At 39.3% G+C, this 12,424-nt stretch overlaps 1 protein-coding gene across 1 annotated transcript in view; it reads right to left on the bottom strand.

The window, feature by feature from the left end:
• ME1 (malic enzyme 1) overlaps positions 1-12,424 on the bottom strand; it is a 153,716-nt gene that overhangs the window by 7,187 nt on the left and 134,105 nt on the right. Inside the window, exons 10-11 of the mRNA XM_030235890.2 lie at positions 4,562-4,667; positions 1,666-1,808 (exon numbers count right to left, since the gene is read on the bottom strand). Of these exons, the coding sequence (XP_030091750.1) occupies positions 1,666-1,808; positions 4,562-4,667 (249 nt within the window). The remainder of the gene's footprint in view (positions 1-1,665; positions 1,809-4,561; positions 4,668-12,424) is intronic.

Below are 12,424 nucleotides of genomic sequence, written 5' to 3'. Positions count from 1 at the left end.
AAGGTGCAAGCTCTGTCCCAGGAACATCATCCCATGGAGCAACAGCACAAGTCAGTGTGGAAGCTCCTCTGCCAGGACCTTGGGGATCCCCTCTTTGTAACATACTGAGTAGGGTGAAGGCACCATCTCAGGCACCTGCCAGTACTGATAAACCAGAATGTTTCTCAGCAGGTTTCTGGGTAATGCCAGGCAGGACTGTGGCTGGCAGGGCCCAGGTATCATGCCCAGACTGGTGCAGGTAGGCAGTAGGGAAGAGCCAGCCTGCTTGGGGGAATTAAGGGGATTTAGTGCTATGGGTACAGGTTTCACTGTGACTCGTGTCCTGAGGACAAGAGATCTGCCTCTAACTCAGTTTAGGTTGCAGTTCATGTGGGAGTGGCACTGCATAGGGTTGGTGCCTGCAGACCAAAGGCCCCTGGCTCCTGCTCTCTGGGGAGGGAGCACCCTCAAATTTAAGCAGTGAATTTAGGTGGGGAAGAAAAGCCAGCCTTTATTTATGCTAGCACTGCTAAAGTGATAAATATCACTGTTAAATACTTCAGAGGCACTTTGTATCAGAAATATCTCTGTCTGTTTTAGAGAACTGGAAACTGAAATGCACTATAGTGCATTTTAAAATAGGCCACTGTTGCTATTCAGCTCTTCAGAAGAATATTCTGTTTTGTTTGGTGTCATGCACTATAATCCTGGCCTGCTTATTATATGTTTTGGTGACAGATCAAATACTTCAGAGTGTCTTTTGCTCTGTTTACCACTTGTGGTTACCCACTACAACCAACCCTTCATGCAGATTGCCTCCCTGGCTCCTGCACTGTGCTGTAATTACATCTGTGCTGTGGAGAATGGACATGCTAAATTTGTCTTTTAAACACTGAGAAACTGTCATTCAAAATGCCCTGTATTTGACAAGAAAGCCAAATACACCCACTATGAAACATATACAGTCAGGTACATAAACATTTTCAATTCTAGGCTGAATTACAGGATAATGTGTTTATCAGTACTTCTATAACTAATAAGCAAGTACAGTTCTCTTACAGTTCTCTTAATTTTTACCTCCATTTATGTAACAGAAAACTTTGCAAGAAGAGTCCATTACTCCAGTTCTTAATACAGAATTATTTTAAAGATTCTGTTTCAAGTATTGAAATATTTTCTTACCCCTAAGAGTATTTATGAAATCTCAAATGAAGTTTGAGTTATATACATTGTATACATATAGACACATATATGTGTATATATACATACGTATATATACACGTATATATATGTATATATATATACACACACACATATATATATACACACACATGTATATATACATATATATACATTATATACACTGTGTGTATATAACTCAAAATGGTACAGTTCATAATGCTTTAGTGATTGATGGTGACTGATGCTTTGGTTATAATAAAGATTATGAGTGTTGTCTACACCAATAAAACCTATGAAATGTTTTTATGACAGTACAAGCACACAGTGAATTCAATGAAATTGTCTTGATAAAATCTGAAAAATATTTTAATTCATTTAACTCCTGTTATCTATGTACAGAGACATGATTAGTACCTGCTACTCCACCCTCTGTCCTCCTCCCTTTTAAAATTTGATTTCAGACTTTTCATCCCTTATACTGGAAAGATGTTAATCTTTGCTTACCTCTGTGTATTTGTAGCACTGCTCAGCAGTGCATTCTGCTTTGCTGGTGGGATTGCTGAGAGCAAAAATTATAGGATGTTTGTTTAGAGCAGCCATATCCTTAAGAATTTGTGGCGTAAAAGCACCACCAATTGCAGCAACTCCTAAAGAAGAAAAACACACATATAACAAATAGACAAGTTAAATTAGTTCAAGGTAAGACATGCATGTCACTTGTAAAAGAAAAGAGCTCCTTTTTCTCTTTATCCCTCTTTAAAACACAGTTCAACCTTTTTCCTAACATGTAGCTGACATAAAGTTTTGTATAAAAGATTCTGCAATAGTGAAACTTCAGTATTATCCCTAGCATATTGTACAACCTATTTGCCCCTGTACAATCTGGTGAATTTCTCCCTTCCCTTTTCTCAGGCCCTTTGTGTAAGATAAAAATGTTATCATTTAACCTGCAGCTAGGTCCAGTATGGACTAGATAGATGCAGCTCTATCTATAAAGTTCTGTGCAACAGAATGGATAGTTTCTCCCAAAATGCAGTGTGTCAGATTTCAGACTTTTCTGACATGATGATTTAAGTCTCTGCCTTCCACATCTGAGCTGAGCTGACAAATAATAATTTTTAGTCTAGGCCTTCCCTGACAGCAACAATTTTTTTAATACATCCCTTTTTATTGCACCAGAGATGCTTTTCCATTCCCTATACTGTCCACACTTATAAATGCTATTCATAGGAACTGAATGCCACTCTTGCAGGATGAAATCATCTAACTTAGGTTGCACTCTGCTGCATTGCAGACTTGCAGCCTGTACTTAGATCTTGGGCCTCAGACAATTCACAACTGAAGAGGGGGGTGTGTGAAGTTTTTGAGATGCCAAGTACATCCATATTTCTGAATAATCTACAAGAGCTGGGAATTCAAGGATATCCACACCTTCAGTGAAAATAAACAGATAAACAAATCTTGGAGTAAAACTACTTTATTTTACCAGGGGCCTCTCTCACCTGGCTTGGAGAGAAGGTAGCCTCCTTCATCCTAAAAACCCCAGTGCCTGACATCCCACCTCAATTTCAAAAGCAGGGAAAAGAGCTTGTTTTCCCTCTCCTGGGAAGTGGAAATGGATTAAAACCCAGGCTGGGAGAGGAGAGCCTGGAACTTGAGCCTTTCTCAGGTCAGTATAACATCTCATCACTGATGCTCAAATGAGCACCCTGTCAGTGCCCAGTCTAAAAGAAGAGCTTGGGATTTGCCTGAGGAGAGCCTCAGGTCCTTGAGGGGAGGTGAAAGGGGCCCTCACTGCCCAGAGCTGGCTCTGAGGTTGTGCTTCAGGACTAACATTTCTTTAAGGCATCTCAGAGTATCTTCTGACTGATTCCACGTGGAGCATGGTATCATCTGTCACATACTACTATTTTCTGCAACTCTGAGCTCTCTGTACTTGACCTTCTATGAATGGACAGGGATGCTTAGATGCAAAAGCTCTGACAGACCAGCTGAGCCACTCTGATGAACAGCTGTATAAGAGTCTGTTATACACCTTAGTTTCTGGCTAAATCTTCAGCTGCCAATGTTTAATGTCTTCTAAAACTGCTTCTGGACAGCCAGCAGTAAGAATGACAACTATCTTCAGATTTAAGGTAAAACAAAATGCTTATGGATTTTTTTTTTTTTAACTTCAGTTTCTTAAATGGGGTCTATCTAAATTAAGGCTTTTCCTTGAGCCATTGCAGGCAATGAAATGTGTATAAGGATTTGCTCAGAGCTAAGTAAAGCAGTGGGAGGAGGGCTATCAACGTATTTCCCCATGACTCCTGGTACTTCAGGGAACATACTGAATGTCTAGTCACTCAAACCAAAAATCCCCAGTATTAGTTTCTATTGCTGTTTCTGATGGAAGAGACTTCATTATACAGAACTGATAAGAGAAAGTGACCTTGAGGGAGGGTCACATAGGTTTATACATAAAATTTACACTCAGTAAAACCCATATTTCATGGCAGCAAATCTTCCCTAAGTATCTACACACCTTTTTCTGGATAAATATTCATTCATTCTACTCTTCCATCCCTCTAGTTTTTCAGCCTTGTAGTACACTAAGTAAATTCTCTGGACCATTTGGTCTCCTTTTCCAGTCATATCTTCATGCAGCACAGGAAAAGAAACACTTTTACCTCACTGATGACCACTGGTAAAAGCAGATTTTACTGAACAAGGACCATGTGGTGTAAACATAGTCCAAAAGGTAGCTGTTAAAATGTAGGATAATTATCACTGTGGCATTTCTTTTTCCTAGCACCTGATGAATGAGTTTACTAGCCAGATAGATTAATCTTCAAGTCTTACTTATTTAAAAAAAGACCAAAAGTACTTGCAGTTCACTCCTGAAACTGTCACTGAAATACAATAACCAAACTATAGAGAGCTGAGCAATCCATTATTGAGATCACAATCCTTCAGCTTGTACAAAAGAAAAGGTGTTTGTAAAATCTGCATTTTGGTCTGCAAAAAGAAAATTCAGATGCAGCACCCCTGTATTTGTGTAGCTTTACATGAGCTTAGCTCAGTTTGTTCACTCTAAGTTTGAGATTATTTGTATTACACCTTCCACATTGCACCACAAGTAATTTAGGAAGGTGGTAAGGTCCTCCATCAGATGTTTAAACCCAGTCAGATTCTTTCCCCTGTAAAACGGATGGCTCAGAATGAAAGCAGTGTTACATGCTTGGATAGTTACTATTTGTTCAGTTGCTTAATAGGGTCCATTATGCACCCAGTGTTTTCTGAAAACACACAAAGGTAAACTCTGTTCAGAGGAACTTGATCTTCTCTTCAGACAAAGCCACATCCCCATTTCTTTTTTTAACAAAGAATAAGGTCATTGCTTTAAAGTCAAAGAAATTACCTATTAGCACGGATGGTTTTATATCTTTAACAATATCTTCTAGATTTTTCATTTCATGATGTTCGTGGGCAAAACGCTGTTTCTCATGTGTTAATGAGGCACGGCCCTGAGTATGGAACAACAAGAAAAATAAATTTAAGCTTAATGGAACCTAATATCATGTTTGTGTATCTGGTTTAACACATCCTATTTTAATTTCTATTTTTGTATCCATCATATCAAATAAAGTTACACTGTGTACAGCTAGTATGCTTAGGATAATTTAGGACTCATCTATTTGTCTAAGCAGTCAATAAATTCAGTAACTGTACTTTAAATCTAAAATAGATGTAGAACACCACAGTATTAACATCTACTTGAGCAATTATACGAGATTTGTAACTTAGCAAATAAAAGTAGTTTCTCCTAGCTTTTTCAGCTTTGCTCTTGCCTGAAGGTATGAAGACTATATGGTGTGAGTATTTAGACTACAGTGGAGTGTACATTTTTCTTCACATTTTTCATATAAGTCATTCATTATTAAGGATGGAATATAAAAATAATTCTAACCAGATGTCTGGTGCACCGTTTCTGCATTAGCAAAATTGACTCAGCTGTGAAAAAACTTTTGCCCTGATCTCTACTGGCAATTTCCACCGACCAATGGCCCAGAAGGTTTCCAAATGGAATATGATAGATGCAGGAGAAAGGGCTATAGGGTATCATTGACATTGACTTGGGCTGCAAAGTGGGTTTGAGCTCAGTGTAATGTGGAGTGCAGGGTGAGAATGGGCCAGAGTTTGTGAAAATGCTGTTAGCTGTCTAAATATGCAGAGCTTTGTCTGTACACAGACATCTGAAAATTTCAGCAGAAAAGTTTAAAATGAGCACACCTCCACCCCTTGTTTTACCCTCAGAAAATTTCATTGCAAAGGCACTTTCAAGCACAAGTCTAGAAGATTGTTCTAGCCCTTCAAACATCTTTCAATTTCAGACAGAAAGATGCAGATTAAACAGATATATAGGGAAGCACATAAGGAAAATTGAATGCTGAATGTAATTTTGACCAAATAGCCAGAACAGATATGTATCATCTCCCCAGCCACATCCTTCACAACTGGTAAAATGAAAGTTTCCTTAATCATAGCAAGATTATTAAGGCTACATGAAAGTATTGGAACAGAATTCATTCCATGATTCTACCAAAGTCTATAAATCTGAAAATTTTGTCTCAATTCAGGGCTGCATACACCATCAGACATAAGCTCAGTTAGCTTTTCTAACAAAACTGAGAAAGCTGATGCTTCATTTCAGACCACAATCCTGCAGTGTGGCAGCATGAGGCTGTGCCAGTCCCATCACTGAAGCTCCTCTGCTGGTGCTGGCTCAGCCACTGCCAGAGCTGGTGGGCAGAAGAAGAGGCTGTTTCTCATTTCCATCTGCAAGGAAAGTGCTTCCATCCCAAGGGTGCCACAGGAAGCTGTCATGTGGTCAGGGCTGACTGAGCTGCTCTGCCCCACAGCATGCCAGCTTCTTTTGGCTCACCCATGATTACAGGGCATTTCCAGAGATCTCTCTGAGCCTACACATTTTTATGTCTGGATGGGCTTATGCAGGTCTTAAGTGTTCTCCTAGAGTGATCAGCACAGAAATACTGAGAGAGGGGCACTTGATTTCCTTTGTGGATAAAATGTGGAATTGTCAGTCCCGAGGGAATGCTGCAGTATTAATCATTTTTGGCGTGTTCATGCCTGAATCATTCCACCACGGTATGCATTTTGCAGCCTGCCATTTCCCAGCATCCCAGCAGATGTCCCCACAGTCTGCACACACACTTCAGACCCATATCATTTTAAATCAGCAATTTTCCTTAATGTTTTCAAGGGAAAAATATGAAGCTTTCTTTTTAGTCAGCAAATAAGAAGAAACCCCAACACTTATGACTTCCAGACCAAAAGCTTGTTGCTATGATTAACTCAAAATACTTTAATAAAAGCCACTTCTCATTTTAATCTGCTGATTGGTTGGAATTGAAATGCTTGGTGGCAGGTTTGCTGGGCAGCCAGGAGTGAGTGCCCTGGGCCACCATCCAGTTCCAGGCTGTTTCTCGAGATGGTTCCTTAATGGTTCATCATGTTGCAGCTGAGGAGGCCAGTTTTCCATCTGACCTTAAAACACAACCTCTAGGAGACTGCCTTGGGCTACCAAGGAAAAAAACGTCACCTCCAAGGGCTGTGACCAGCTCACTCTTCAGGCTGTGGCAGGCTGGTAGTTCTGAGCCCCTCCAGGATCTGCAGATCTGGACAGATTGCTCAGGAAAGGTGACCTTGGATTTTTTTCCCCAGTACATAATAGCCAAGAGATCAGGCTGATATCTTGGTGGAAAAAAATGTTGCTATTCTTTCATTTTCAATTTCAGTCAAAACAAACAACCAAAATCCTTCATGAAGCAGACTTTCTTTTTCATACAGTTTTACACTTGACTGGCTTTTGAGTAGGTGTTAAAACCCTTACAGATGAAACACCAGGGATTCAAAGTCCTGACATTGACAATGAACTTTCATTTAATTGGCTACAAAGGAGTACTCAAACAGTAAGGATGTGATCCACTTCAATGTTTTTCACGCTGCTAGGTAGACAGACTAGTGCTAGACAGATGGGTCAGGTCAGGACAGATTCACTTCTGCCTTACCCTAATTTCTCTCTGCTCTTAATTTCACACATGATATGCTACCATTCTAAAAAAAATATACTCAAAAAAACAAACAAAAAACCCAATGCAAGTGAAAACCCACACAATTTAAAATTTACTTATTTATTCAGCTTTGGTCTGAATTAGTTTGTTCTCATTAGTCAGCATAGATCATGTCTCCAAGTAAATATTTTTCTAGCATATTAACTAAGAATGAAATATTAAATTATGTGGCTTAGCAAAAATAACAACAGCTACGTGCATAGAGATTTTTGCTTGGAAAATGCTTATAAAAGAAATTATATGGTTGGGTTGGTTTTTTTTGTTTTTTCAGTATTCATATTTTAAAATAAATTACAATCATAGAATGGTTTGGGTTCGAAGAGACCTTAAAGATCATCTCCTTCCACCCAGCCTGCTGTAGGCACAGACACCTTCCACTAGGTTGCTCAAAGCCACATCCAAGCTAGGCTTGAACACTTCCACGGATGGGGAATCCACAATTTTTCTAGGCCACCTATTCCAGTGTATCACCACCTTCACTACAAATCAATTTCTTCCTAATTTCTTCCTCAATTCTAATATGAATTGACTGTCTTTCAATTTAAAGATGGAATTCCTGGTCCTATCAGTCCTTGCCCTTGTAAAAAGTCTCTCTCCAGCTTTCTTATAGGCTCCTTTAGGTACTGGAAGGCCAATAGAAGTCTCCTGGGGCTTTCTGCACCCCAGGCTAAACAATCCCAATTCTCTCAGCCTTTCCTCATAGGAGAGGTGTCAGAAATGTATCTTCATTGTTAATTCAGTGATCCCAAAGGAGCTACATAACATCTCCCTAAGCTCTACATGCAAGATTTCAAGACCAACCAGTTGATTTGATTACAAAACTTCAATAGTTTAGAGGCCAGTCCTTTAGACAGTATTTTTTCTCCACAAACTGATAAATTCTTAAGTTCTGCTCTCCACTAAGTAGAAAAGCAGCAGCAAGAACATGACTAGCTTTTCTCTGTGCCCTGCCAACAGGGCAAGCAAGAAGCAATGAACAATTCAGTTTTGTGTATCTTCCTTAAAATAAGGGGTTGCCAGTCCATTTAGTACACTGAATGCCTATAGCTGGAATAAGAAATCACTGAGTTTTTGTCAGCCAGCAGAAAGAAGAGAATGAGCCAAAATGCAGATGTCTCAATTCTGGATTTGTGTGGTTTGCTGTCTTGTCTCCTTCCTGACACTGGAGTGGTGCAAAGTGGCTGGACCTGTCAGTGCTGAGCTGGTCTGACTAAAACATCTTCCAGAGCACGTCTTCTGACATGTCCATTTCCAGCCCTGGCTTAGCCAGCTTTTGTACTGTGGCTGCAGGGAAATGAGCAGTAAAGGATCAACACAAAACAGCATAAATCAGAAATTGCTCTGGTCTGCCTGCATCTCCATAATCCTAAAATACTAACATGGCACAGAGCTTACTGGTATTTCCTTTCTTCTCCTAATAGGAAAAACAAAAAATGTAAAGTACACAATACTTTGAAAAGTTTGAATGAGTTCTGAGGTTCTGTGTATGAAGCTCTGAGTCTTTTAAGTAGAAACATCTTCAGTCACATTCAGATATGTCTTCTAAGTCCACTGTCTTGCTCTTTCAGCATCATTAACAATTCATTCAGTCAATGAAAAGGGCTCAGAAATACCAGCAATTTAAAGACCTTTGCAGTACACCAAACCCCTGCACAGTCTCGTGGTTTCACTGAAGCACCTCAATGCTCACCACACAGGGGAGAGACTTTTGGACAGATTTTTTCCAGGAGCTGCTATCAAGGATGTTATTCCACTGTTGTTCAAATAGATGTACAAAGACTCCTCCAGGCCAGGTATCAGCTGTCTTAAGGTGCATTATGTTTTCTATTATGTATAGAATATGTAGATGTACATAAAGATGTATGTCTCACTCCTGCTTCAAGGGACACTACCCAAATCCAAACAGAATGTCTTGCACTGAAATCCACAGATGAACCAAGAGATTTAATGTGATACCTGTGCAGATATTTAGAGGGGAGGACACAAACTCACAAACTCTTTCAATAGAAAGAGGAAGGCAAAGTGAGAAAAACAGGCTATATATTCTTCTTGCTTTTACTTCCCAAATGTATTCATCATCCCAAAAAGGAAAAAAAAAAAGCACCAAGATTATTTTCTTATAATTTAAAATGTTATATAATCTTATATGTTTTTCTTATCTTTTGTAGAATAATTAATTTTCTGTGGGCATTTTATTAAGTTTGCTTGAATTGGAAAAAAAAAAAAAACCAAACCAGAAAATAAAAACAGGCAACCAAAAAAACTACTAAAAACTAATGTTCCACAAAGAAAATCACAGTATCTTTAATGGAAAATCAGACTGCCTGAATAAACTACAAAATATACTTTCACTAGAATACTGAAGGTTGAGAATATTAATAACACTTACAAAGATTAATAATTCTTAAGTCCAAAGACTCAAAATAAAAATGCCAGAAATTACTTTTTAGTGGAAAAGTATTGCTTCTATCAGAGTATCATTCTGTACCAAGAAACCTTTAGGTTATTTTGGATTTGAACAAAAGAGAACAAAGCAGCCTGAAAACAGATATATTAGAAGTCAGTGTGGTATCTGAGATGGAAAGTAATATGAACTAAATTCTTTATTAGCGAATGAATTACAAAGGTGGACTGTGTTAAATCAGCAGATGAAGTACAGAGATAAAGAAACAATGGCAACATTCTCTGTTTGTGACATTATGTATGAAAGATGTTGGCAATTCTAAAATGTCTCTAGTCCTTAATGGGTCAGAGTCGTTGGCATTATATTTTATTATTACAAAACACAGTCACATGAACACCAGGACCTTTCAATTCGAGGAGCAAAAGGAAGTAACAGGACTCAGTAGTGAACAGTTCTATGAAGAAATTGTTTGTATTTTGGATTTGAAATGAAAGCAGTTCATAGGGAGCAGTTTCAGGGGGGGGCTCTGAAGTTTTTAGTTTAAGGGTCTGATCAACAGGCATCAGGTTTCAAAAAAAATGTACATCACAGTTTTCACAGAAAGTTACTTTTATCATCACATTATAGCCAAATTGAGGCTCAGATAACAAACAAAAATGACCCATCAAAAAAACCCTGAGAATTTTCATAGAAAACAGCTGTAAAAACAGGAGACCAGACTGCACAGCAGACATATAGATGGGAAATTAGAAAATGGGAGGCAAACCTTACAAGCGCCACCAATGTGCAGCCTAATGCCATGGCCTGTTAGAGCCGGTTCTGCCGGGGCTGCCGCAGGAGCCGGGGCAGAAGAGCAGAGCAGCTCTGTGCCAGCGAGGCCGGAGAGGCTGGGCTGGAAGCTCCCCAAGAGCTGCTCTTGCCATCAGCTGGGAGGCAGCTGCAAAGGAGCAGAGCACCCTGACGGCTGCACTGCCCCACACTGGAGGCACTGCTGGCTCTCATCTTGTCTCACAACCAGGGCGGCACAAATCTATTTATATAAACACTTGCCTCCGTTTCACTGTGTCAGCTGTGGCTTATTTAAACAAGGGCTCAGAGATCAGTACACAGATAAATTCATAAAATAATTTGAGGTTCTTAAATACTAAAGACATGAGAACCACAAAAGACACGAGGACTGTAGATCAGGGGGCAGAGCAGTCCATTAGTAACTTGAGTATTTCCAACTGCAAATGTTTTAAATGTTTTGGTTTTACTTGCATTTTTCCTGTGAATTCCCTACTGCAGAGTTTAAATACAAACAAACAAAAAAACAATTGTGAAAAAAAAAAGTGAGTCATAGAAGAAGGTAGTGAAGCACCTCCCTTTTGGGAGATGGTCTTTTTGTGGCTTTTTTATCTGTTTCATCACAAGTAAATCCCTGGTCTAAAGGCTGTTGAGACTCTAGGCAGGGACTACAGAGAGACCTCCATGGGGAGGCCCCAGAATCATGAAAGGGATGGCACAGGAGGGGCACAGAGAGCTGGCTGGGAGGGGACAGGCCAGGCTGCCCACAGCCAGAACTCCAGGACAGCATCAGGTACAAGAAGTCACAAAATGCAAAATAAAAAGGGTGGAGGTATGGATATGGACTCACTGGGCAGGGGTTGACTGAAGTCCAAGGGCCTGCAGGTGATAGGCACCCTGTGCCACCTCATGTAGGAACCAAAAATCAGAGACATGTAAGCCCTCCCAAAACCCCATACTGAGATGCTATAAAGTGACAGTGCCTCCTGATCAGGCCCATACAATTATGGTAAGAAATACAATTCTGGCATTGACTTAAAACTGATTGTTAGAAAAGTAGGGCTGTTTTAGTTCTATAAAATTTATAAAGTACCCTTTCCATGTAAATAAGTAAGCATAGTTACATAAGTACACATAGGTTAATAGTTTAGCTAGGTTAACAGGCAGGACAAAATTCACAAAGACAATTATTTCAATAAGATAAGATCTGAGAACACCAGCAAATCACAAATCCACAGAACAGCAGAAAATAAAACAAATCAATAATTAATTTCAGTAACAGAGCATGAGCAAAAGAAATAATAAACTGTCCAAATTAGGTCCCCATCTCATCAGTACATCTAATGCACACAGTATCAAAGAGTTACCTGCCATCAAAGGCAACGGGTTTTGGTGGTGTCTCTTTTAGAGAAACACCGCACCAATCACCCTTTTGCCTTGTCCTCACTTGTTTTCATACATTACTCACTGAGCATGAGTAATGCCATGAGCATTGGGAGAGAAATTAATGTTTCCTTTTTGCAAAACTTATACTTGATATAGAACATGACAAATGCAAGATTTAAGTGCACAGATTAATTCCCCAGGCATCAGAAAAACTGATGAAGCAAACAGGGATTGCTTTGCTGGGATGGTGCATGAGTAAAATAAGGCAGAAACTGCTTTGAGTGATTGTGGCACCTTGGAGATACTTAAGGCACTGCATCTTTGCTAAAATGTAAATCATTTTTTTGGCTTGAAGAGTCCCAGCCGTTTGGAGTCAGCCATAAAAGAACATATCAAGAACAGAAGTGTCAGAATAATTGACTGTTGATAAAAAGAAAGCTAGAAATAATTAAAAGCTAGCAGAACTGGCAGACAGTGGTATATAAAAGTTAAAAACATTATCAAATTCATCTAGTATGAAACTGAAACTTTTTAAAAGAATGATTATTGATAA

This window comes from Serinus canaria, chromosome 3, assembly GCF_022539315.1.
Source record: "Serinus canaria isolate serCan28SL12 chromosome 3, serCan2020, whole genome shotgun sequence".
In the NCBI taxonomy this organism is placed as follows: domain Eukaryota; kingdom Metazoa; phylum Chordata; class Aves; order Passeriformes; family Fringillidae; genus Serinus; species Serinus canaria.
The sequence above is the reverse complement of the archived record's forward strand: the minus strand, read 5'-3'. Positions and strand labels throughout refer to the sequence as shown.